The sequence below is a fragment of the Entelurus aequoreus genome, linkage group LG16 (genome assembly GCF_033978785.1).
Source record: "Entelurus aequoreus isolate RoL-2023_Sb linkage group LG16, RoL_Eaeq_v1.1, whole genome shotgun sequence".
Classification (NCBI taxonomy): Eukaryota; Metazoa; Chordata; class Actinopteri; order Syngnathiformes; family Syngnathidae; genus Entelurus; species Entelurus aequoreus.
This window is the reverse complement of record NC_084746.1, coordinates 21,130,509-21,158,373: the sequence shown is the minus strand read 5'-3', so window position 1 is coordinate 21,158,373 and position 27,865 is coordinate 21,130,509. Positions and strand designations below refer to the sequence as shown.

At 37.4% G+C, this 27,865-nt stretch overlaps 1 protein-coding gene across 8 annotated transcripts in view; it reads left to right on the top strand.

The window, feature by feature from the left end:
- wwp2 (WW domain containing E3 ubiquitin protein ligase 2) overlaps positions 1-27,865 on the top strand; it is a 125,434-nt gene that overhangs the window by 83,129 nt on the left and 14,440 nt on the right. For 6 of the 8 annotated variants that reach the window (XM_062022342.1, XM_062022343.1, XM_062022346.1 and 3 more), the window contains 6 exons: positions 11,624-11,678; positions 12,956-13,037; positions 16,763-16,891; positions 22,268-22,346; positions 25,613-25,684; positions 26,891-26,979. In XM_062022342.1, the coding sequence (XP_061878326.1) occupies positions 11,624-11,678; positions 12,956-13,037; positions 16,763-16,891; positions 22,268-22,346; positions 25,613-25,684; positions 26,891-26,979 (506 nt within the window). Of the gene's footprint in view, positions 1-11,367; positions 11,492-11,623; positions 11,679-12,955; positions 13,038-16,762; positions 16,892-22,267; positions 22,347-25,612; positions 25,685-26,890; positions 26,980-27,865 lie in introns of those variants that run through there. The other 2 variants (XM_062022349.1, XM_062022347.1) reach the window with 2 other exon arrangements.

Sequence of the window (27,865 nt, the reverse complement as noted above, 5' to 3'; positions counted from 1 at the left end):
TTCAAGGACTGCCAAAATTAGTAGGACAAAACGGCGCTCGCCAAATACTCGAATCAGTGAAGCATGTTTAATATAAACAGTGTGCTTTATAACAATTAGGGAGGTTTGTGTCATGTTTGTCCTCCTACAGAAACCATATTAAAACGAAAAATATATTTTTTCCCCTCATCTTTTTTTTATTTTTTCATACATTTTTGAAAAAGCTCCACAGAGCCACTAGGGCAGCGGTAAAGAGCCGCATGCGGCTCTAGAGCCGCGGGTTGCCGACCCCTGCTATAGGTGTATAAATAATAATATAGTGTTAAATAAAATCAGTCCCTTGGGCACAAAACTGAAAATAATACAGCTCTCCAAAAAGTGCACTTCTGCTACTATTGGAACATACTAACTACACACACAGGCAGACAGCTAACAAACAATCCAAGACGTCTAATAAAGTTCCAAAGCAGATTAATCCATTTAGGCTCTTTATTGTTGTTGATCTTGCTTTGTCTTTTCCTATCTTTACTTTTGTCTTGCATCATTTAATATCACACTATCCGCAAAAGAGGACATGTCCGGTGAAAAGAGGACATAAGGTCAGTCTATCGTAGCCCGTTAGCTGCTAGCATGCTAGCAAAAGAGGACATGTCCGGGCTAGGTCCTGACCATACGTCCTCTTTTCACCGGACATGTCCTCTTTTGCGGGGCTTTCCGGGCGGTGTTTCTTAAATGCCTCAAATGTCCGGCATTTTGAGTTAGGGTTGCATGTATTTTTAATGTACGTTCAGGGTTAAGAAGGTTAAAAACAAAACAAATTGTGAAGGTGCGCAGCAGCATTCGTGAGGGAGGGGGAGAGACAGAGAGCGAGAGAGTTGTGATAAACGCGCATGCGTCGTCAGGCTCTGCTTTTATCGATAGATTTATCAGATTCAATTTTTTATTATCTATAGCAGGGGTGTCAAAAGTGTGCATTTTCCTTGTTTTATATGGCAAGTTGAAAGCGCCAGTATGCTGGTTTTTTTTCAATAAAATACTGGAAAGGATAGAAATGTAGTTTGTCTCTTTTATCCGATTATTAATCGAAGTAATAATCAACAGATTAATCGATTATCAAATTAATCGTTAGTTGCAGCCCTAATAATTATTGCATGCTGTGTGTTCAAATGTTTCAGAATATTGCTCGTATGTCCTCCTCCCGATGAACTCGAAGCCTTATAATTATTTCAAGTAGCGCTGTTGCAATCTTCTCTTGTAAAATGTATTCAACTTTAGAGCGTTTGTTGTGCCTGGGCACCTCCATTTTGCGATCTGACGTCACTGTGCACGTTGTGTAATGATGTCATCCCCACCGGGAAGAATCGTTTAGGAAACCGTTTGAAAAAAGTGATTCCAAAGAATTGATACACTGTGAACAGACTCCCATCCCTATTTCTGGCAAAGGTAAAAAATATACACAAATATAGAAAAATCAAGTCAACAAAGAAAGATCATTTAATATCACACTATGTGTCTGTACAAAGTTCCCGGTAAATGTACAAGCAATGAATAGTTTTTACTCTGTTATGTCAACAACTGCTTATGTCGACGTGAGTCAGTCAGAGAAGTGTTAACATAAACAGGTTCTTCTGTGGTAAAGATAAGGGCTGTGGTTCAGGGGTCACTTAAACCCTAACTAAATGTCAAAGCATAACATATTACTTATAAATAACAATACGTCTATGTTCCATTTGTTACAAGCACAAGTACATAAGAAAATGTTAATATTAATTTAGATATACATTTCAAAACATTACAAACAACTTCTGATTTAAGTAAGAGTTTTCACACCTAAAAAACAAAGTCCAACAGTATTTGTAACAAAAAATGTAGAAACATATCATTTATCTTTTCTCGTCTTAGTTGTGCTTGCAAGATGTCATATTTTTTGCCTTTTTGAATGATGCCAAATATTCTATTCTATTCTTTGAGCACCAAAACTTGTTAATTACACACCTGAATAATTTTTTGACATTTTGGATAATATGGGTGTGTAGGTTAAGTCAAAACTAAGGTAGCCTACACTTAAATTACCATTACTACCCTCTGCTGGTCAGTATGAGTGCTAAAGTTATGCCTCTTCTTCCCCTCAAACTAACACAGTGCACCCCAAGTGGATGATTTAAAAAAAAATAGCATGGTATACATGTTTTTTGTTACATTGTAACGAGCCGGTTATGGCCCACGGGCCTTACGTTTGACACCCCTGTTATATGTTTAAAATGAATCCCTATTACTTGCTACACAGTAGCCACTAATCTTCCCGGAGTCCATCACACAAGACAATAACATTTATGTAAAAACTCAACAATACATTGAACATGCACTCAACAATAAAGGATATGTACAGGACAGGCTAAAAGTTTGGACACACCTTCTCATTCAATGGGTTTTCTTTATTTACATAACTATTTACATTGTAGATTGTCACTGAAGGCATCACAACTATGAATGAACACATGTGGAGTTATGTACTTAACAAAAAAAGGTGAAATAGCTGAAAACATGTTTTATATTCTATTTTTTTCTAAATAGCCACCCTTTGCTCTGATTACTGTTTTGCACACTTTTGGCATTCTCTCAATGAGCTTCAAGAGGTAGTCACCTGAAAGGGTTTTCACTTCACAGGTGTCATAGTTTTGATGGCTTCAGTGACAATCTACAATGGAAATAGTCATGAAAATAAGGAAAACACATTGAAATGAGAAGGTGTGTCCAAACTTTTGGGCTGTACTGTATATAAAGTGCAATAGATAGACAGTACTACAACTCATCAATTAGAAACCGGTCATATATAAAATAAAGAATGAAAAGGAAAAAATCAGCCTTTAGTGTAGTATCTCTTTAAGCTTGTTTTTAAAATCCCTTACATTATTGAGTCCTTTAATACACAAGGTAGCTTATTCTACTAGGAAGCAGTTCCGTACAACCCAGTTTTTTGCATAGCACATGTTCTTGCTCTTGGTACTACTATGTCTCCATTTGTCTTTTGTCAAGTGGAGTGTCCCTGTCTGTTACAAACATAGGAGTGTAAGATGGCCTCAGTGGTATAGAAAAATAACAGCAGGTGTTTTTAGTAAGCGCTTATATACATACAAAACCATGAGAGGTCTTGTATATAGACTTATTGTCATATTGCTATGATATTATGATATTTGTACTAGTATTAGTCCTCAAATGTTGTGTAGGTGACCTCAAATAACCTGCTTTGTAACAGAGGAGACATGTGCTTATGCTGTATTCCTTCTTCTTTCTGCAGTCTTGTCATGTCTTTTATATCATTACATTCATTTTCATGACCGAAAGAATAAAATCGCGGATACAAGCGGCCGAAATGACTTTCCTCAGAAGGGTGACTGGCATCTCCCTTAGAGATAGGGTGAGAAGTTCAGGCACCCGAGAGAGACTCGGAGTAGAGCCGCTGCTCCTTCGCTTGGAAAGGAACCAGCTTAGGTGGTTCTGCCATCTCGTGTGGATGTCTCACAAGGATGCGTCTCCCTAGGGAGGTCCTCGTTGCAAGTCCCACTAGGAGGAGACCCCGCGGCAGGCCAAGGACCAGATGGGGGGATTACATCTCCTCTCTGGCCTGGGAACGCTTCGGGATTCCCCAGGAGGAAGTTGCTAACGTTGCTCTGGAGAGGGAAGTCTGGGGTTCTCTGCTGGAGCTGTTGTCCCCGCGACCCGATTCCGGATAAGCGGTGGAAGATGGATGGATGGATGTATGGACATTCTCCTTTTCACTCACTCAAATATGTGAGAGGGATACATTTTTCTTTCTTAAAGGGATCAGCGCACACATACACACTTGTGTTGTCTTTTCCCATACACCCTCAGATTTTCTATGAAGAAGAGTTAGCATATCGCAAAAGGTTACAAAGTAACAAAATCTATACATTTTTGCTCTAAACATATCCCCATTAGCTAAAATGTTGGCATAAAAAGTTAGCATTCTAAGAGGGGAACACCTATCATACTTCTAACATGGCTAGGTAACAAAATCTGTGATTATTCTGTTAAAATGTACAAAGTTAGCTAAAATGCTAGCGTGCTAAAATGTTATGCTAACGATAGCAGTGGAATAGCTAAAATACTTCTAAGATGGCGGGAAGCAACAAAATCCATGTTTATCAGGTTAAAAATTACAAAACAAGCTAAAATGCTAACATGAAACGTTGGCATGCTAACATTAGTATGGTAAACCTGCTCAGTGGCCTTGTGGTTAGAGTGTCTCCCTGAGACTGGAAGGTCACGAGTTCAAACCCCGGCTTAGTCATACCAAAGACTATAAAAATGGGACCCATTGCCTCCCTGCTTGGCCCTCTGCATCAAGGGTTGGAATTGGGGGTTAAATGACCAAAATTATTCCCAAGCGCGGCCACCGCTGCTGCTCACTGCTCCCCTCACTTCCCGGGGGTGAACATGAGGATGGGTCAAATGCAGAGGATAATTTCACCCCACCTAGTGTGTGGGTGACTATCGTTGGGACTTTAACTTTTTAACTTACACACGGGAGCAACTAGCATACTTTCAAAAAATGGCACCAGTCAATGATGATTAGGTTAAGAGGTTAACATTAAAAAAAACAATTATACAAGATTACAACAAAACGGAAGAGGTGTGCAGCCTCTGAGCCAATCAGATGCGGTCTTGTCATGTAATGAAAAACGTAATGCACGTGAAGCATTAAGTTCACGTCTATAGTTAATATCAGCTTTTACAGTGAAGCGCCAACATGATAGGCAGAGTGAGTGAGTTAGTTAGCTGGTGACCTGCAGCAGACATAGAGCTGACATTGCTATTGTTGCTGGCGAAGATTCACTTACGGCTTGGAAGGGATCGAAAACCTGTCATTCATTCAAAGTTATCTCAGGTTGTGTGTCATAATGTTTCTGGTAGTACTTCCTCCCTTTAATAAAACATTTACTTCACAATTATTGCAAGTTGTCCTGCTGTCATCTTTTCTCGTGGATAACTCTCCAGCGTTTGTGTGTAGTAAGAAAGAAAGAAAGAAATCAGAAAGGGAAACAAAACAAACAAAATAGCAAATGATTCCCAGGAATTGAAACATTAGAAGCTGGTTCTCAAGAAGAACCAGTTTTGGTTCCCATCCCTAGTGAGTAGCAACAACCTATTGATGCTATGTCTGACTCTTTTATCAGAATGAAGAAGTTCTTCTTTTTGCCCCCAATTTCTCTTTGGTTTTTTTTTATGTTCTGTTTTTAGCATAACCTTTTATCGTGCTTTCCGTCTTTGCTAGTAGCAGACTGCTACATTGTTGATTGACATCTCTATTCCCAGCTTTCACCGTAAAGTTATTTCAAGTGAAGTAAAAACACTCCCACAAAGTAGCTTTGTTGCTGCAGTTAATTAGCCGCAGCCCAGACATTAAAATTACAATATAAACAATAAAGAAAATTATATCTCTATACATAATTGTGTATATATATGTATGTATGTATATATATATAATCAGATTAATCGCAATTTTTTTGTAAAGATTCTTAATCGGTTCAAAAAATTAAATGATAAAAATAAAATGTGTGTGTATGTATATGTACAGCTATATATATATATATATATATATATATATATATATATATATACTTTTTCGATTATTTTTAATTTTTTATTTCCCCAATCTGTCCTGCCCAGCCACTCATATACATCATATTCTTGATGTAGATGCCCTTATCTGCTGTATAGATTTGCTTTAGAAAAGACAAGTGTTGGATACTTCTCTTGTTGCCCTATTTGTATTTGACTTTATTAAATGTTCGGAAGCATTTTACTAAACAAAACCAGTTTTCTTTTAGGTAAGATAGACATTGATTAGAGCTGTTTACCTATTTTATAGAGGAATATAGTTAATCATAGAACTGGCATCCAATGTTGTTAAAAAAGTACATATTTTAAATCAAGAGTCGTTTTGAATGGAGAGTTGATTCTGAATCGATTGTCAAAGTTAACGCGATAACGCGCCAACTATAAATTTCAATAACGGTACAAAATTGTTTAACGGGCAATTAACGGGAACACTTCCTTTTTGACACTTGAGCCATGCTATAGCGGGGGAACTTGGCTGCAGTTCACTTGCTACTCATGAGCCACAAGCGAGCAGAAATGGACAAAATTAAGTCTACCTTATGGAAATAAGGTAGACTTATCAGGTTCAAAGCCAGGGCAAATTGTTCTCCCGACAAGAAATGACTTATTTTTTGCCGTGAGAAGAGGTGACATCCCTGCAGCAAACGTCTGCTACGTGCGTCGTTCCAGAGGTGGGTGGTGCTTCACTTTCGTGTTTAGATGCTTAAAGCTTAACAGAAATGAAAGACGGTCGGCAGGATGTCGAAAGGAGACATTTTTTATTGCAAACATTTGATCCGACACAAAACATGTTAAGATACTTTCTCAAACCAATCATACACTTTTCCGGCTTCAAAATAAAGGCGCTACGCTATACATCCGGTTTAACTACGTTTAGGGTTTCTCCCTTATGTACGGGCTTTGCAAAATAGATTAATATAATGTATTGTAGCATCCAGGAGAAAACAAAGTCTGACACTCTTTTTAGCTATTATGGCCAATTTTATGCTAACAACGGGCCCAATTCCAACAAGTATTTTGTCCGTGCACACACGTCTGTCTCTGTGCTTTACTCCTAGACACACAACACGTGTTCATTCTCCGTGTTCAAAGACCATGGGAAAATTGACCTCCATAACACACTAACATTCACATTAACACCAGCCGTACGCACAGGGTTGTCTAGAGGAAAGACATTGTGTCAGCACTGTAGATGTACTTTAATATATTCGAGACATACCTGCGGACAGAGATCTTCACAATTTAATGTGACAGTGGCAGCTTTTAATGAGATAAAGGCTCCCAGCAACGCCAAGCAGGCTCTTTGCAGCTTGCTTTTCGTCACGGACATGGTGCAACAATATCTAAACAGTCTCTAAACATGAGTAGTTTCCAATAACACCAAAAATAGATGGTGGATTTGTTGCCAATTGTTTTTATTACAGAAAAAGTGATTAAAAAGATTGGAGAAATCTTAAAAAAAAAAAAAAGATTCTCAACAAAATACATTGTATAATAAGCAGCAACAATTTAAAAATACAACAAAATGATATAATATAAGAAATATACATATGTTAATATTAAATAACAGATTTGTTTTAAATGTATATTCAAATTTGTTTTGCCTTTTTAAACAATATATACATCATAGTGAACACGTCATCAACCACGGCCCCACCGCCACAAATATTTTGGCGATTTCGGGGAAACCCTGACATTGACAAAATAAAAATGTCTTACTTTGTGATCATGCTTTGTCAGAGATGTGTTGTAATGCTATTCTGTGATATTTGCACCTAAGAAATGTTAGTACATCAGTTTAGGAATATGTGGTCGTGGGGGATTTTTCTGGCTGGCTGAAATATTGTGTAAATTATTTATTTATCTGGTCGAGTCCTCAATTACAGAATGATCAGCAGGCTCAATATTACATTTTATTTATTGAGAAGGTTAAAACATTGTCATGCAGCAATTTTAAGCCAACGCCCCTGAAAATGATCTGTCTAGGGTACACTTATTAATGATGAAAATGTATACATATCTGCGATTCATTTTTAGTTAACTATAAACAAGGAAATTAATCGCTATTAAATATTTTAATCGTTTGGCTACCCTAATTATACTATGTATTATATACATTTATAATATGTAAATATATTATATATATATGTATTTCAATTTTTATTGAGATGCTAATCAATATCTATATTGCAATAACTCCTCCACAGCTCAACATTTATATTTGACAAAGTTTCCTAAGAGAAAGTACTCCAATGACTCCAACAATACGCCACAAAAATTAAGGTGTGTTGTTTAATTGCACTCCACAGGATATAGAAAATAGTATGTAGAGATAGAAATGTGTAAATGTTAACATGTAAATCAAATAAGAAAATACAAAAATAAAATGGAATGATATAAGAAACACTGTACATAATAGTTCAACATTGACAGTGTTGGGACTAACGCGTTACTTTGTAACGCGTTACTGTAACGCCGTTAGTTTCGGCGGTAAATAGTAATCTAACGCGTTATTTTTTATATTGAGTAACTCAGTTACCGTTACTACATGATGCGTTACTGCGTTATTTTACGTTACTTTTTATGTAGTATAAAGTGTGTTTTATCGGAGCGCTGCAGTGTCATCGTTCTGATTCTTCTGAGAAGAGCGACCTGCGCTCTGTGTGTGTGTGTCTGGGTGTGAGTGTGAGTGTGGGGAGAGAGGGGAGAGGGGGCGCGCGCGCACGTGCACGTGTCTGATCAATCATGGCGGAGCCAGAAGTCGAGTTTGTTAACATGGAGATATTTTCACTACTTTTCTTTTGTCGAGCACAAAGAAAATAACATTTTAGTTAAATGTAAATTGTGCTTTGGATCAAAGATCCCATCTACTGCCCAAAACAGCAATTAAAATCTGCTGAAACAAGCTACATAAGCAACATGCTTCGACGTAGCTAGTAAAGAGAGACAGAGACTCTGATGCCACTTCACCTCCACCACCACCATTTAAGGATTAACTCTGCCTCTGCTCATCATTCAGCACTGAAGGTACACACTCTGTCAATCACTGTTCCCTCTAATTGTTCATGTGTGTGAGCAAACGCAAAAACTCCCTGAGCATTCAGTGGAGGCCATGTGAGCAACATCAGACGTGCACACTGTGGCTACACCAGCAGCACACCTGTCCCAAACCTGACTAAATAACAAGTTCAATCTCCATCCATCCATCCATTTTCTACCGCTTGTCCCTTTCGGAGTCGCGGGGGGTGCTGGAGCCTATCTCAGCTGCATTTGGGCGGAAGGCAGGGTACACCCTGGACAAGTCCCCAACTCATCGCAGGGCCAACACAGATAGACAACATTCTCTTAATATTATAATCAAATCGGGGGACGGCGTGGCGAAGTTGGGAGAGTGTCCCTGCCAGCAATCTGAGGGTTGCTGGTTCAATCCCCACCTTCTACCTTCTAGTCACGTCCGTTGTGTCCTTGAGCAAGACACTTCACCCTTGCTCCTGATGGGCCTGGTTAGCGCCATGTTTGGCAGCTCCCGCCATCAGTGTGTGAATGTGTGTGTGTGTGAATGGGTGAATGTGGAAATAGTGTCAAAGCGCTTTGAGTTCCTTAAAAAAAAAAAAGGTAGAAAAGCGCTATACAAGTACAACCCATTTACCATTTACCAAATCCATGAGGTTATTTTTTAATATAAGTGTTTAGGCCCACTTACAATGACAATAACAAAAAATATTGTTTTTCATGAACTGTGTACTTGTATTGTTTGTCTGGGTGGAGGTCCTGCTTTGGAAATAGTTTGTACCCCTTTCAGACATTGCATTTAGTTCCCATTAAAACATTCACATGTTGCACAATGAGATGTAAGCAGGGGATCATGTGTACATTCCTGCAACTTCCTGTTTGTAAAAAATATATTTTTATTAGTATTTATTTAATATACTAACAGCATTTCATGATTAATAATTATAAATTAAGATTCCTAATAAATGACACTAGAATAAGCACACATTTGATTGGTAAATCATAGAGTAACGACCTGGAATTACACGTTATGTGTGGTGTTGGAGTTGTCCGACTTTTTGTGTGGCTGTAAACGCATCACTGGCTAAGTGCCATATGTGCATGTGTTTGCGCAAGTGAGAAAGAGCGAGCAGCTGCTGTTGATATAACAAAGTTGCTTTTGGTCTGGTTTGTACTGCAGAAAATGACCACTTTTGCTAGATATATTTTTTTTTACTAATGTTTTGGTGATGTGTTTATGGCCGACAATAAAGAGTTTTGCTCAGTAAAGTGATGGATGGAATTCATGTCCTCAAAGCGTCTCGACAGAGGTTACAATATTTGAACAAGGATGACGAAAAGTGTTTTCTCTGTCGTGTCCGTGTTGTGTCGAAAATTGTTATGCGCTTATTTTTTTATTTGATTTTGTGCGTGGCATAGATTTGCCGTGCGCAGAGGACGCTTGAGCAGTGCGCAATTGCACAGGCGTGCACCTTAGAGGGAACGTTGCTGTCAATTCTCTTATATACTCTTTCATTCTAGACTTCTAGAGTGTTTGATTATCACATCACTCTAAATGTATAGACTATAAAGTTCACAAACATAAAGAGGGATCCTAGTGGGCCAGGCCAATCTTTCCTTATCTCTAAACTAAAACTGGGGAAATATGTAGAGTGTTCTGGGCTTCAGACATGATTTTGTGTCAGAATTCCTTGAGGAAAAAATGCCTGGTTAGGCTTTGTGTATGTAGTGTGTGCCTTTCTTGCTTTACAGCTATGCTGTTATTATGCTGTTTGTTACTTATGTATGTTATGTTGCAGCTATTTAAAATAGTTTTGTGAATTTGTTCTGGCCAGAAACAAATTGGCCTTTGTAACATATCTTTGTCTTTGTGTGTTGTATGTAGACCACATTGCTTAGCAGAGTTCAGTGATGCAAATGCATGTCAAGTTGATCAACAGATTGTATTATTCTCCAGTGCAATAACAGTACTGAAATGAAGGCTAAAAGGGCATTAATGGGAGCCTTAAAAAAATAAGAAAAAAATAAGTAACTAAATAGTTACTTTTCACAGTAATGCATTACTTTTTGGTGTAAGTAACTGAGTTAGTAACTGAGTTACTTTTGAAATAAAGTAACTAGTAACTGTAACTAGTTACTGGTTTTCAGTAACTAACCCAACAATGAACATTGACTGAACACTAATACCTTACAAGTGACTTTTCAGCAGTATTCCAGAATGGATAACCCATGACTGTTTGCCATGGACAAACTTTCCACTCTTTGGCACACACGCTCTTTTTCTCTGTGTGAGTGTGTGCACGCGTGTATGTGTGTGTGTGTGAGAGTGTGCTTGCATGCCTGTGTATGTGTGATTGCAGGTTGAGTAAACCTCATAGCGATCCAGACCCAAGTTGAATAAAGGTGCCTTTTGTCCGCCCTCAGGGTGTGTTGAGGAGGCGGAGTGGATGAGGTTAGGGCTTTCCAGCCTAGAACAAGCATGAATGTTCCCTCAGTTCCCTCAGACATCGCACTTCCTTGACTACTTTCACAGCAGCGCTAGAAGATGTGGGCTAAGGAGGGGCGCCCGAAGGGTGAAGGTGGAGGGAGTGTGGTGTGTACCAGGGTGTTGAGCAGGAAGTACGGGGGTGGGGTTTACAGCCAGACAGTGAGCTGATTGGAGCAGCAGTGTTGTTTTTATCCTCCTACCGAGCAGGCAATGTAGATTTTGAAAGGCACACTAGTGGCTCAGTTCCCTCAGTCGCCTCAGACCACCGCACCAGACAAGACACCTTGTAGCCCTCCTAAGCATCCTCACACCCTATTTACTCATGGGCATCACCTCTGTTGGCACTCTGAGACTGGGACGGCTTACGGAGTAAGTTTTAGACCGAAATGTTTTTCCTTTTGCCTTGAAAAGCACATGCAAGAACAGCAGATGTTATAGACTTGACACAGAAATGTGTGAAGATCGTGGAAGATTAGCTTTATCCCTGTTTCTCTCCCTCAGCCGCCCGGCGCTCCCGTGGAGAACGACCCTCTGGGCCCGCTGCCTCCTGGATGGGGTAAGGTTCTGCCTCTTGGTGCTTTTGCTCTGTTTGGAATGTAGTTTGGAAATAACGTCATTGTTGTTTTCTCCATTTGACCACACTTACAATTAGACGGTTTTTACATTTGAAAGTGTATTTTGTGTTGTATTTTGTGTTGTCAGAATTGGGATTTATTTGGTCTTATGCTTCAGTGACAACCTTTTTTGTGGCCAAAAAAACAGATCATAGCTTAGCTGATTGCTTTATGTCATGGGTCTAAACTCAATACAACTGGGGGTCACTAAAGATAGAGTCTGGGTAAGGTTGGGCTGCACAAAGTACTCCCTTTAGAATCACATTTTAACCATTTGACTAAATCATTTAATGTATTCTTCTTGACTAGTTCTACCAGCAGATATAGTGACCCAGAGTTATGGATACTATATTATAAATGTAAAATTGAATGTAAAAATTGTATATTTCGGCACTGCTGAGTTTCCCAGTAGATGATCAGAAACATTTTGCTTGCTTTCTGGAAATTGCTTTTAGTGTTGCCAACTGTGTGTTTGTTTTATTGTTATTTTTGTGTTGTACTGTTATTTTAGTTAATATTCATACTTGCGGGGTTATATGTTTAAAAAATGTACGCCAAACAATGAAGTTAAGTAGAAGGCCACAAAACAGAGGCCTGTGGGCCGAAATGGAACGCCGGCCGCAAGTTTAATTTCCCTTCTTTATGAGGTCTTTCGTTGTTCACCTTTTTCTACCTGGTTGTCGTTGCGCTCACTTTACTTCAACTTCAATATTTCATGATAATAAAAATAAGTTAAATTAAGTTACACCCATTTGATTCAGAAACAATTTTTTCAGTAGAAAAACTGCTGCCTTTGTCGTCTGTGATGACTTCCCTTTTACTCTTTCGTCTTACAGTTAAAAAGAGTGCAAACAGGGAAATATGAGTGGTGAAATACGTCATACTAGAACTGGTGAGGTTTTGTAATTTAAGGACGAGAGTTTCTGAACTCTGCACACACTCCTTTTAATGAGAAAAAGATGTGATGGAGGGAGGAAGACGTGAACGTTAGCCACTTTCGGAGCTGTAGTCCATCAAGGCAATAAGTTTGTTCAACAGTGAAACTTTTTGAAATAGAATCTCTTAAAGTGCCGTACACCCCCCAGCACACACAAACCCAGTTTAACCCCACGGGATGTTTCAGTCAAGCCAGCGTGAAATGCCACACCAACATGACATGACGCTCCTCTAGCATGGCAGTGATTTTTAAGCATCTTTGAACTATTTTGTCATTTTGCAGAGAAGCGGCAGGATAATGGCAAAATGTACTTTGTCAACCACAACACACGTACCACACAGTGGGACGACCCTCGCACGCAAGGGTAAGTAAGCACTTGAATCACTCAACTTTTATAGACACACAATATTGAACAGTAGAATAGTCAGTAAACACACTAAAGCGGGGCTATTCAACTACATAGTGAAGAGAGCTGCAGTTTCAAGAAAGGGCTCAGGGACCAGACATCAAAATATGCCTCCGCAGGTTGCATTCCTTTGAGACTTTGTTTACCTAATTGCTAAGTAAACACATCGGCTTTCACACTGCACTGTAAATGAATTCATTATTCTGCCCTCACTATTCGCTTCCAGCTTGTGCAATCAGACAGACAGTTAAAAGCATAAAGAAACAGAAGCTCTAGAAGTTTTGTGGAGGATTGATATTCGTTCTTTTGAAATATGTTCCTTCCTCAGTTTTATTTATTCACACTTCTTCTTTCATTTAGGTTTGTAAGACTGAAAATATAAACATAAAATCAACATTACAAAAGTAATTTTTATTTTATCCATTGTCTATCCAATCCATTGTGTATTTGACATAAATAATGTCCATTTTGTGTTGTACATAAATAAAATAGAAGGTTTAGTGTTGATACTTTCACAGAATAAACTACAGATGTTTACAGATATAGAAATTAAACACCCACATCAAATATTGCACACAATGGATGGATGGACTCAGCACGATTAAACCTAAGATTTAGTGTTAGCGCTTTGAACGTCAGAGATGCTCTCAGACAAAAACAACACGACCACAAATACAAAATACATCACAAAGTCAGCAATTTCAATACAAAACAAACTACATATCTTTATGTGCAATATCTACTTACAAAGATTTTACCCCTTTGGATTTCTACCGTTTTTGCTGCTTGTCTAGAACACTGTGTCCATTGCATAACAGGTCAGACAGGAAAACATTCATACTTTGTTGTCCAGACGTTGTAAAGGTCAGATTTTTGCTATTTATTTTGATTTTTTTTCAGGGTTGAATGAGTAGTGTTCTTCTACTCAAACTGACTGCTGCTTCATTGTGACACAAATGCTTCGCTTTTGCCCCATGCGGGGTGGCAGGAGTACTGCATATATGAGCAGCCCAAGTTTGAATTGTCTTATCAAGCTTATTTGGGTGTTGTTCTGCGGGCCAAATGAAAAGCTTTGGCGGGCCGTATGCGGCAAGCCCTTTTGTCGGTATTCCAGCAAATAAATACCTTTGACATATTTGATAACTCACTAATAAGAATTACATGTTTGCACATGTTTGCTAGTGAACATTTACATATTTTAACACCACAACACAAGCCATCATCATGTGAGGATGACTGTATATTGTAAGAAGGCCATTTTGGTTTGCAGCTTCAATTTAGGGGGATTTGCACCATTTCCAGTTCTTTGTTTTCTGAGTAATTTTCTGTTTTGTTCTCTGGGATGTATTTATTGCTAATTGTAAATTAAGATAATATATGTCAATAAGTCACAAATTTGAGACAGCTGTGCACTTAACGTATCAATGTTTACGTGAAAGTGCTAGTTCATTTTTGTTCTTTGTGACAAGCGAGCAAGTGCTTGTCACGATCATAAGGATTTTACATGTATTTGCTGTAGTTCAGTGCATTCGGATAGTGTGACTAGCATAAACAGCATGCAAACATACAATAATACATGAACATCCATTAGCACGTAAGTAGGACACATTTACATTGTAACTTTTTTGATAGTTGACAAAGTAAACGTTAGCATGAAAACTGCAAAGAAGTATGTGAGGGGCCCACTTTGATAGATTTTTGACTACAAAGATGCAACAAACAAATATGGGTCTAAACTGTCTGAACTAATTGCAAATTTGTACAACATCTAATATTACTGCTTATCTTTTTAACATATATATATATTTTTTTTAAATATGCCAAGGCCAATAGAAAGTGAGTGGAATTAGGGCTGCATGATTATCCCGGGCTCGGGATCTTTCTGTGTGGAGTTTGCATGTTCTCCCCGTGACTGCGTGGGTTCCCTCCGGGTACTCCGGCTTCCTCCCACCTCCAAAAACATGCACCTGGGGATAGGTTGATTGGCAACACTAAATTGGCCCTAGTGTGTGAATGTGAGTGTGAATGTTGTCTGTCTGTCTGTGTTGGCCCTGCGATGAGGTGGCGACTTGTCCAGGGTGTACCCCGCCTTCCGCCCGAATGCAGCTGAGATAGGCTCCAGCACCCCCTGTGACCCCAAAAAGGGACAAGCGGTAGAAAATGGATGGATGGATGGATTATGACCAAAATATATTGTTCTTATATTGAAATCACGATTATTAATCACAATGATTTACTGTTATTAAAACATATTTTATGGCAGTTTCTTTTTTAAACAAAAAGTATGTAAACTTTGCTTTCATTTAAAAAATAAACTATGAATATAATTAATAATGAAATGAAATGTACAAAAGACAAAGGGCGAATTAAAATAAATATGCCTTTGCTGAGTGCCATCATAAAGTGCAAACAAGTGAAAATAAGTTTATGTACGAAAAACACATACAAAGGAACCCATTCATTGTACTGCTCACAGTATATATAGGACTTATACCTTTGGCCAACTAAAACGTTATTACGTCGGTTATTTTGGCGTGTCTTTGAGAGGTCGATTTAAATGCGGTCCCTCTGTGCATGGTTGATGTTACGGTCGTCTGTATTTTGGGCACCCCCGCTTTTGGAGCTATTCATAGGAACTTTGCACCGATGGCGGGCAGGTCGCTCTGTTAGCAACCTGCTTCACAGCGCAGGCAAACAATGGCTGTTGAGAAAAGAAGGGAAGTGTTGTTAATGCTTGCTTGACGTGTCTTTGCAGGTCAATCATTTGTTCGGTTGTGCACACCAACGCAGCTTTGCCGTGCAACTCGTTGTTATTTTTCCTAATATTTTCGGGAGCTATTGGCTGTGACTGATCTACCTTCAACCTCTGTTGTCACTCACTCTTACTTGCCCTCACATGAGTCCACTGTCTATCGGTAGCCCCCTGTAGGTTGGCTGACTGTTGGTTGTGAACGTGCTTAGTTTGAAATGCAGTGGAGCCTGTTTTTTAAATATTAATATCGCCGACGATCACCTTCGTTTAACCGTGGCTGCCAAAATCGTGATCACGATTAAAATTTGATTAATTGTGCCGCTAGATAATTTATTATTGGTTGAACAGTATTAATAGTTCCATCCCTATTGAAAAATGGCGGCACACTGTTTTCATCTTATCCACTTGCCTTTGTTACGTATTTCACAGAGAAGGCAAAGTGTTCCCAGGGGACTTTTGACCACATGAGGCTTTTCAAGTTCTGGCTTCTCCTTGGCACTATCTCTAGCCATGACTCCTGCTAGCCAAAGGCAACTGTTTTTGTTTACCAGGATGCGTGACGACACACTACAATACCTGTCTCTCACTTTTAATGTGTACTTTTTAGTAAATCAGTACGCATCAGTATCAAACCAAACATTTTAATACTAAAAAAAATTCAGATTTACCATTACGTCCCTATTTATATCGACGCATCATTTCATGTTGTAACTAATGCACAGCACTGTGGGTGTACATTTTGACATTTTGACATCGTAATTGATCACATGCAGATAGAGCTCACCTAAATGGTGGATGTTGTCTTTAGTGGCTGAAAGATGATCAGAAGTCCTACTTGCTGCAATGTGCAGTTTAGGGCTTAAGATGTTGAGGTCCCCAGACATGCCCATTTAGAGCTGGCATCGTGTTCACAAGCCTCTCCCTGTTGCAGGATGATCAAGGAGCACCCCTTGCCCCCGGGCTGGGAGATGAAGTACACCGCGGAGGGAGTCCGATATTTTGTGGACCACAACTCTCGCACGACCACCTTTAAAGACCCACGACCTGGGTTTGAGTCAGGGTAACTATTATTTAAGCGCTTTTCAATTATTATGTTTTTATCAATTGCATTGCTAATATTTATTTATGTTATTCAGTATAGTCAGAACACACTTAATCAAAGTACTTGCTTTTCAAAAAATGCCATTTTACTTCACCATCTGATCGTCAAAGACAGGGTATTTGAAGTCTAGATGAATACACGGTGTGCATAATTATTATACAAGTTTTTTTTTGTTTTATAATATGTTACTTACTCTCTGTCTGTTTATTCCAAATGTTAAAACACGTCAAAGTTGAAAATCCAAGAAATTATAAGAAAGGTTTTAGCTATCTTGGGAGAATATCGATGTGCACTATCACTATTATTATTATGCAATGAAATGAAAAACTTCGTCCCATTTCACCTGTTTATTTTCATCTGTTACCCTTTGGAGTCCAGCCCAGCTTTTAGTGTTCTTAATTTTGTTTTTAGTTTACATTTTCCCTGAAAAACAAATCTAAGTTATTTATTATTAACCGTTTGGAATGGATTTATGCTGTCTTTAAGTTGAAGTGAGTTGGTAATTTGTTTTTTGGCGACACCTAGTGGCCACAATAATTAATGAAGTTAAGCTTTAAACGCAGTAAGTCGAATGTTCTTTTTTTAACAAACTATAGATCAGTAATATTTTTCTTTTTTGTCATTATTGTCTAAATAAATACACATTACATTTTAATGATGGAACAGAAAATAGTTACAATGTTTTTGAACATATTAAAAATATGATTTCTCTAGGTTATGCACTTAAAATTGGCAACAATTAATTAATAATGTAACACTGAATTATAGCAGTTCTCATTACATTCTTAATATTAAGGTTTAAGCGTCAAATACATGTTTATGTTCCATTTCCAATATTTCCTGTTAATTAAATACTATTATTTTAATAGTATAACAGAATACAGAACACGTTAATACTTTTGCACCTATTCCTACCCATGGCGGACTATATGCTCGACAATTTTCATAATATACTCTTGATTACACGTTCGGAAATTAACCAAATACAATTTGAAGGCTTTAATTAGACTCTTTGTCTGAATTGATTATGTATTAATATGATGCACCATATTCAGATTTAGTGAAATGCATATGCTAAGTTATGCAGAGTTTATTTATTACGTTGTACAGTAATTTTAATAACCTTAATATAAGGTTATTAAAGACAACTTCAAAGATGCGTTATCCTTTATGCTTAATATTTTAGTCCACAAAATTTACTGTAATATTAGTTGACTAAAATGTTCAGGAATTTAGTCGACTAAAACTAAATTAAACTAAAATACAATTTTGTAAAAAGACTATGACTAAAACTAAATTAAAAACTGCTGCTAAAATCAACACTGCTTCTGTAGGTTTGAACAAAATAAAACATGTGGAAATTACACAAAAGTTTAACAATTAGTAACGTGATATTAACTCATTACATGCAAAGTAAGATATGGCAAGCCTGTATTTTATTCATTATAATTGTGATGCTTATGAAAACCTTGAATTGAAAATCTTAGATAATGCGAGTTTTAAAGTGAATTGCTAAAATAAATAGACTTGTACACAATATTACTTTTTTTTTGTTTCACCTGTATAATATGACTGAGTGGAAATCCGGTGGAAGGAAAACATGAAACTTTTTTCTCCTACAATGAAACACTCACCTATCGATAAAGGAGTGTCACTGTGGCAAATGTTTGCAAGCTTTTGACCACAAACTTAGTCGCTGCTCTGTGACATTTGTCTAGCGGCAGACATGAACTGGGGCGAGTGCTTACTGCCCACCTCAAAGCCAGTCAGATACTGTCTCTCGTCATGCTCATCTAAATGAGAAGGCATTTGTTTGTATTTAACAAATAATAGCGCTAACATGATAGTCTGTGTTAGTACCTGTTGTAGTCAGATGACATGCTAGCATTTCTGCTGCTGGAATAAGATCGGCGCGGTTCAAAAACAAGACTTTCATTTGTAGTTATTGCTTGTTGCTGTTTGTTAAAATGTTTTAGCATACTGCTGGTATGGCCTCCTTTTGATGAAATAGCAACCTTGCAGTTATTACAGTAGCGCTGTTGCAATCTTTTCTTGTAAAATGTAGCCAGACTTTAGAGTGTTTGTTCCGCCCGGGCGCTGCCATTTTGCAATCGACGCATCATGACGTCGTTCCTATCCACTAGCATCGTTAAGAGAATCGTTTTTTGATTCTCATCCCTACGTACGGGTATTTTTATCGTGTGTGTGTGTGTATAGGGACCCCAAATTGGCACCTATTAGGAGACGTATTATCTGGCGTTTTGTTTTGCAATATTATGCAAAACCAACTTTTCTTACCCATTCGTTTCTGGTGTTGTGTATTTGGGATCTGCAAAGGTCCCGAAAATTTGCAGGCATCCGCGATTGTATTCAACGCCGACGCCAAAGTCAATAATCTCCTTTTTTTCCCTCTATCTTCTTGTTGTGGGACATACATTCTCAGTTGTTGCCATTCCTAATACAAAGTAGCGTACAGTTCTAACTTGTGTATGTTAGTAGTTCGCAATGGACTACAACCTGTCCACAAAACGGCTCATCGTGAAGAGACAGTCAGAAAGCGGCTTGAAGACGGTCTGTAAAACGTAATCTATGCAACACCTTGACCAAAGAACCACCATGACATGTTATAGAGACCACAAGGAAGTGATTTAAATGTAGAAAAAAAAATCATAATATGACTTCTTTAATACCTTATAACCCGGTGCAACTTTTGTATGAATGAATGGACCCGCTCATCGACAGTGCACCTTATAATCCGGTGCACCGTAATCCGCTAAATAAAACTACGTCAGCGAGGAACAAATACAATCAAGTTAAATCCAATGGAACTTTGCATTGTGCAATTCTGCAATTAGCACTTATGAACATAACCTATTATTTTGCAGAAAAATAAGCATATCTTCTTTTTCGGGAAGCATACACAATCTTTCTGACTAATTGTCAGACAGGGAGGAGGTGTGCAGCCTCTGAGCCAATCAAACGCTGTCTTGTCATGTTATGCAAATGTTATGCATGAGAAACGTTCATGTTTACAGTCAATAACACCAGCTTTTACAATGAAGCACTAACATGACAGACAGTATTAGTTAGCTTTTTAGCTAGTTAGTAAGTTAATTAGTTACCTGTAGTATTAACAGCAGACAACAAGCTATGTTACCGCTCTGCTGCTGGTGAAGATTCACTTATGGCTCAGAAGGGTTCAAAAAGGCGTCATTCATTCAAAGATAACACATTCTGTGTGTGCAATTGTTTCTGGTAGTATTTCTTCTTTTTTATGAAATATTCACTTTGCAAGTATTGTAAGTTGCGCTTATCCTTTCTCGTGAATAACTCCCCAGTGTTTGTGCCGTTTTCGCACCGTGCATGTGACATCACGCACGCCTACAAGAATCGATAAGGGAACTATTAACAAAACTGGTAAATGATAACCAAGAATCGATAACAAACAAACTTGGAGCTGGTTCTCAACCAGAAGCAGTTTTCGATTCCTATCCCTACATACGACAGCACTGAAGTACAATGGCTTCTTTGTACCTTCACCTTTTGAATCTTCTCATTTTCATTTGCCAGTCAGTTTCTTGCGATCCCTTTGCAACAACATGTCTAACGGTACATGGATTCCCAATCTGAATTTGGTTGAATACTTTTGGTTCAGTGCAGAGTTGTGCCAATTTTACACAGTGCACACTAAAGGTGAATGTTTAGCGATAGTGCCAAATATAAGCCAGAGCTGGAAAACTATCTTCCTTGGTTAAAGTCTCCTTTTTGACAACACCTGGCCTTCCCGAAAATGTATTATTACTGCATTTCAACCACAAATAACATTTTCAAACATTGGCAACAACATATCAGCAAATTCCAAAAGTGCTGCTTAATGATTGTGCAAATTTTGAGGATCCCCTACTTATATATTTTGTTTAAAATTGTGTTTTAAATTCAACTGCTTCTAAAGGTACATTGGTAAAGGGGAACAGCACTTTTGTTGGGAATTTTGCATCTCACCTCTGAGGAAAGCCACAGCTGTAGCTGAAACTGTCAGATACAGAAATAAACACAGAATAGAAAATTGCATAATAAAAGACCTAATAAACGTAATTGGACTACTTATTATGGAACTTTTATAGCTATATTTATTTTATATTAGCATCTGTGATGTTTTTAAATAACTTGCATATTTAAATGAATGAAAACAAATCTTTAAACTTTACAAAACCTTGGGGCCCTGGTATAACATTCTCACGTCCCTGATTTTACCAACAACTCCTCCCCTTTGAGGATCTGATTTGCAAGAAGAGGCTGTCATTTCCTGCATGTGATGAATTTCTAGAACTTCTTAAGGAGAGGGAGATGTGGGGTGAGTGTTTGTTGTAGGGCTGCAACGATTAATCAATAGATGAATTTGGTCATTTGAGTGTAAAAAATTCATAAAATCTGGACATTTAAATCTTATGAGGCATGATAGGTGGTGTGTGTGTGTGCCATAACCTGTGTGGCGGGAAACAGCAGATACTTTCTTTTTAAAAAAATGTATTCTTTGATCAATGCACACGTTAAAAGTACAATTTTAATGTTGACTATGTGTATTTATTAGAAGACAAAAAAGAATGAAGGTTATGGCAAGCAGAAAACGTTGTGTTTATATCAACTATTTTCCCTAAATTATGCATTGATGCTATGTAGTGTGTTCTATCCGATTACTCGTTTAGTCAAACAAGGTAATTGATAGATTACTAAAAAAATGGATTGCTGCAGCCCTAGTTGACAAGTAACTCCTCTGTTAGCTTTATATGTAGCATGTTTACTTAAACAACAGGAAGCTACAATCAATGCTACATTGCCAACATATTATAAATTGTCAATCTACTGTTATTAGATTTTATTATATCCACCATTACCATATGTAGTAGGCACTGACCCCTCTATCAAATGTTTTTTTGGGGGAAAAATGCTTGCGATTGGCTGGCGACCAGTCTAATGAAGGTGTACCCTGCCTCTCGCCAGAAGTCATCGGACCCTTGTGAAGATACTGGTATAGAAGATGGATAGATTTTATGGAAAATGCTTCTGTGTATTGTTGGAGGTTTGTAAAACAGTTGTCTTCAGAGTAGATTTGTACACACAGTCACTTTATTGTCATTAAACACTTATCTCCAACGTCGCTATGGTTTGAATTCACATTATCGGGATCCCAAATACACAAAAACAGGTGCAAACAGACAGAAGAAAAGTGGGTTTTTCGTAATATGACCCCTTTAAAAGATTTTTAATGTGTTGATCACAGATGACATCTGCAATCTGAACATTTTCTTTCCTCCTCTTCTTGTGTTTGTGCAGGTCACGGCAGGGCGGTTCACCAGGCGCCTATGATCGCAGCTTTAGGTGGAAGTACCACCAGTTCCGTTTCCTGTGCCATGTAAGAGTTCACCATTGATCTATGCTTGTTCTCAAACTATGAAAATGGTGTATTTGTTGACAACTCTAAGAATATGTTCAAATGTTTACACCTCAGAACAATACTGCAAACTTTGGCATCCATTCGTTCTTCCTGGAAATTTTTCAATATCATTGAATGATTCGGTCTTGAATTGGTTGGTCACCAATATAATCAGAATTAAACACTGGAAAAAGATTTTAGGCAGACAAAAAATATCATCAACATACAACAAAATAGGACAATGTAACCATATCAACAAAATAGTTTGAGCAAATGTAAAGGCAAAAAAAAGTACATCTATTTTCACTCATTCAAGGGGTCAGAATATGATTTTCGTCTATATATTTCCTTGTAGTCTACATAAACTGTAATGGTGGTTCTCTGGTCAAAATGTTGCATAGATTGTTTTACAGACCATCTTCAAACCACTTTCTGACCGTCTCTTCAGGATGCGCTGTTCTGTGGGCGGTCTTATGTACTCGCCTCCACTTAGACTTAGACTTAGACTTAGTCTTCTCCCTGTCAGCCATGTTGTATGTTGTAGCTTTTAGCGCTTCCAGATAGAGTCTACTGACAGATATAGGTTAGAACTATATGCTACTGCGTATTACAAATGGTAACAGCAAAGGATGCATGTGCATGTACGTCCCAGTCAGCCCCACAAAAAAAGGATAGAAAAAAGAGAGCCTATTGACTACAAAGCTCTTCGGGTAAACCTCTACCTTATATGGAGATATCGGCTAATATCACATTTTGGGAAAACGTCACCAGTTGCGCAAATTTCGAACGGATGATTCAGAGGAAGAATGAAGGAATGCAAGATTGTCTTTAAAAAACGCACACGTACTTAAAAGCAGAAACGGTGTATAGACAGAAAAGGGAGAATGGTATATGTGTATTAGAGATGCGCGGATAGGCAATTATTTCATCCGCAACCGCATCACGAAAGTCGTCATCCACCCGCCATCCACCCGAACCAACATTTTATCAAAACCACAACCGCCCGCCACCCGGGCGGTATTTATCATTATTATAATATTATTGTCATTTCCATTAAGAAAGTGTTGACTATTGTTGCCAGGAGTGCGTTCCTCACACTTTGTGTGCGCAGTTGCAGCAAGCAGAACGATGCTTTTAAGAAGTTAAAAAAATGTTTTAGAAAGACAAGGCCTATATTTTCGTTAGGTAAAAAAAAAATTCTGAATTCATTTCAATGAATATTAACTTGTTAAAGTGCTCAAATAGGGACGAGGGCGGGGTGCCCAGTGAAACAGTGAACAATTTTGCGACAAAGATGAACCTTTATTGATTGATCTGCAGCCATGACAAAATATCAGACAATCTCCATTGTCAACGACAGGCAGGAAAATAAAGATGAACACATAGCCTATGTTGTAGGCATAGGCATAGGCTCATACGTTTTTAAGTTGAAATAAAAAAAAATTTAAAAAATGTGCCTCATAAGCCTTAGGCTGTCAATCACGCGCACAAACTTAAATTATACAACAACATATGTATGTCATCCCTATTTAAACAAAAATAAATAAAATAAATAATAATAATTGAATTATAATGAAAATAGACGGTCGCGACAAACAAAGCAGGCTAAATGGCCTTACATTGTAGCCAATCGGAGATGCGCTTCACTTGAAAGCGAGGCCAAATAATTAACACACAGTAGTATATCTCCAATAGAAAAAAAAACACAATAAACAATGCAATTGCCTTAATTCCTTTGCATTGTAGTGCACCCAAACAACACGTAACCATCACAATTATTCAGCTGACCAAACTCAATATAGGTTAGACATGGGCTTATTTGGTATAGCCTAGGTAACGTAGACTAATTCGTTTAACATATCCAACCGTATGTCTACTTGCTTTTTTTTTTAGCACTATGCAGGAATAAAATGGTATCTACAGTGCCAGGATTCATGCAGGCGAGAGCGCCTGGCCTCTAAAATGCGCCCTGCTGCGCTGAAGGAGCGCTCACTTGCGGCACTTGTTGCTGGGACACATAGGATTCTCTTTATTCATTTACTATGTATATATATTTCCGAATTGGTTCAACTGCCATCCGCCCGAATCTATTTAAAATCTTTTTTTTTCGTCATTAATCCCCACAACCTGCGGATTACCCGCGGACACCGCGGGTGTGTCCGCAAACCGCGCATCTCTAATGTGTATACATATATATGTATATATATATATATATATATATATATATATATATATATATATATATATATATATATATATATATATATATATATATATATATATATATATATATATATATATATGTATATATACATATATATTTATATATGTATATATATATATATATATATATATTTATATATGTTTATATATATATATATATATATATATATATATATATATATATATATATATATATATATATATATATATATATATATATATATATATATATATATATATATATATATTTATATATGTATATATTTATATTAAAAAAAGAAGAAAAAAAGTAGACAGAGGTAAATTGTGGAGACAAGATATACATACACATATACATAATATAAATATATATATATATATATATATATATATATATATATATATATATATATATATATATATGTATATATACATATATATTTATATATGTATATATATATATATATATATATATATATATGTTTATATATATATATATATATATATATATATATATATATATATATATATATATATATTTATATATGTATATATTTATATTATGTATATGTGTATGTATATCTTGTCTCCACAATTTACCTCTGTCTACTTTTTTTCTTCTTTTTTCCCTCCTGCTTTGGTCGGGCTACACCAAACACTAAATATATCCAAACACTTAATAAAGTCAAATACAACTAAGGCAACAAGATAAGTATCCCACACTTATCTATTGTACCTGTACAGCAGATATGGGCACCTACGTCAAAAATTGTATTTGAGCGGCTGAACAGGATAGATTAAAAAAAATTATAATAATATTTATTTTTGAACTTGGGACTTTTAGTAGGCCAGATTGTGGATACTGGTATAATGCACGTTTTAAAGTTTAATAATCAATTGTGTGCTCAGCTTTTTCTGAAAACAACAAATGCATACGTTGTCCCATCATTAGTGGATGTGGAGAGCAGTTTATTGGACATGGATTCAAATGATATCACTGTTTCTTTGACAGTATGTTGTATTGTTTGCTTTTGTTTTGTCAGTCCAATGCTTTGCCAAGCCACGTGAAGATCTCAGTTTCAAGACAGACGCTGTTTGAGGACTCATTTCAGCAGGTTTTGATCACTCCCACACTTCTCACTGCAGTCACCTTATTTGGACATCAAAAACATAATACCTTTTCCCTTCATGACTACTTTTTTAACATCTCACAGTTTTTTTTGCATGCTTTAAGTGTTACAACTGTAGTGAATAAAGTAGAATTTGACAGAGATTTTCCTGATGATGCACCCTAAATGTACATGAATATGCCGGTACCTAAAGATAACTTTGTATGTGAGGTCTGGGCCAGTATTTCTTTTTTGGACGGGCTTAGATGATGTCCTTACTCCTTGATTCAGATGTTGATCTACTAAGGATTTGAATCTTACAAAAACTCACCATTCGATTTGATTCTGATTCTTGCAGTCACAATTTGATTTAGAATCGATTCTTGATTCTGACTTATTCTCGCAATTTAATATTTGGTATGTGTATTTTTATAAGACCCTTTCAAAACCAGTTACAGGTTACAAATGCTCCTCTTTTCTGCTGACTTTTGCGTGCAGCAAGTAAGCGCAGAAATGGCTTAAAAACATATTTTTAAAGACTGATTCTTTAAAAAAACATTTTAATCATCCATCTATCCATTCACTTTCGCTTGTCCTTTTCGGGGTCGCGGGGGGGAGGGGGCTAGAGCTTAACCCAGCTGCGCTCAGGCGGAAGGCAGGGTACACCCTGGACAAGTTGCCACCTCCTCGCAGGGCCAACACAGATAGACAGACAACCATTCACACTTAATGCTTGAAAATTGTGAATCGATTTAGAATCGAAATAAATTAAAATCGCGTTTCTGGTGTGAATCGATTTTTTTCTTTGATTCAGGTGTTTCCACCTCATGCACATTTAGCGATCAGTTAAAATCAATAAGCAACCAACATTACAGCGAAACATGAAAACAAAGTTTACCAAACTGATACAATAATTTTTCTGCATAATTTAGTCAGCTTGCTTTTTGTCACCCTCCATCCATTTTCTACCGCTTGTCCCTTTTGGGGTCACACAGATCCTCGCTGCTTCATAAACTAAACCACAGTCAGCTTTGCATCAAAGCCCGGTCTTATCTGAGCTGCTGTGCTGCATGCATGTAGTTACTTGTAATTTCAGGAATATTTCTGTTCTCGCACACATTCTCACTTTGCAAACAATCCCACATTTAAATGGCACACAATTTTACCCATTTGCTCCATTCCTTTGCTCTTACTGTTGGGCCGTTTTTTCAGATCATGAATGTGAAGCCGTATGATCTTCGCCGCAGACTCTACATCATCATGAGAGGGGAGGAGGGACTGGACTATGGTGGAATAGCCAGGTAAGAGTTCATGGTGTGGTTTGTAATAAAATGTGTTTAATTTCAGAGTGTTGTGTGTTATATTGATATTGTGAAGTCTAATATTTACTCTTCTACTTCCCCATAATAATCTGTGTTCATTTCATTTTTCTGTTGCTGATGTTACATTTTTTCTGCTTGGTTTTGCGTTGTTTGTCTCCTATGTCACGTCAGTGGTTTTACCCTATGGTAGGTGACATTATGCTGTTCTACCACAGGGTAGAACCACGGACGGGATGTTGGGAGGTGTCTGCGTCTGCTCGTCAGTCCATACCTTCTCTACCTCCTTTTAAGTTACGGTGCAGGAAAATACTTTCACTGTTGTTGATGTTGGTGGTGGGACCATTGGCTCTCTTCCATCCTTACACTATTTCAGTCCCTGTCTGTTTGATTTTGCTTTGTTGTATTCCTTCATGTTCTCTGTATTTGTTGTACTTCAACGTGTTGTTGTATGTCTGAACTCAATCTGCAAACCAATCGCTCTGTTTTTGTTGAAGATGTCATTCATGTCAACAAGTAACCATAAAATAGGTTTATTTTTTAAACACATATAATTGGGTCCTATAGTATATTTGTCTTGTATAAGTTAAATATCATATCATGATGATGTTGTTGTGTTTTAAATTATGACCTCCCTGAGTCTCAATTTTGCTTGCCCTATGTTGGGTAACCACTGCTCACATTTTGTCACTTTTCATTCCACACTTTTTATTTGTGTGAAACAATTCTTATACTATTAAACTCAAACTTGAATTTATTTTGTTTTATACAAAAAAAAAGTAATGGAAAATAAATTGTTCAATAGTTTGTTTTAGTGCCAAATAACTACATTAACTTAAACAGGGTTTCCCCTCGATTGCCAAGATAT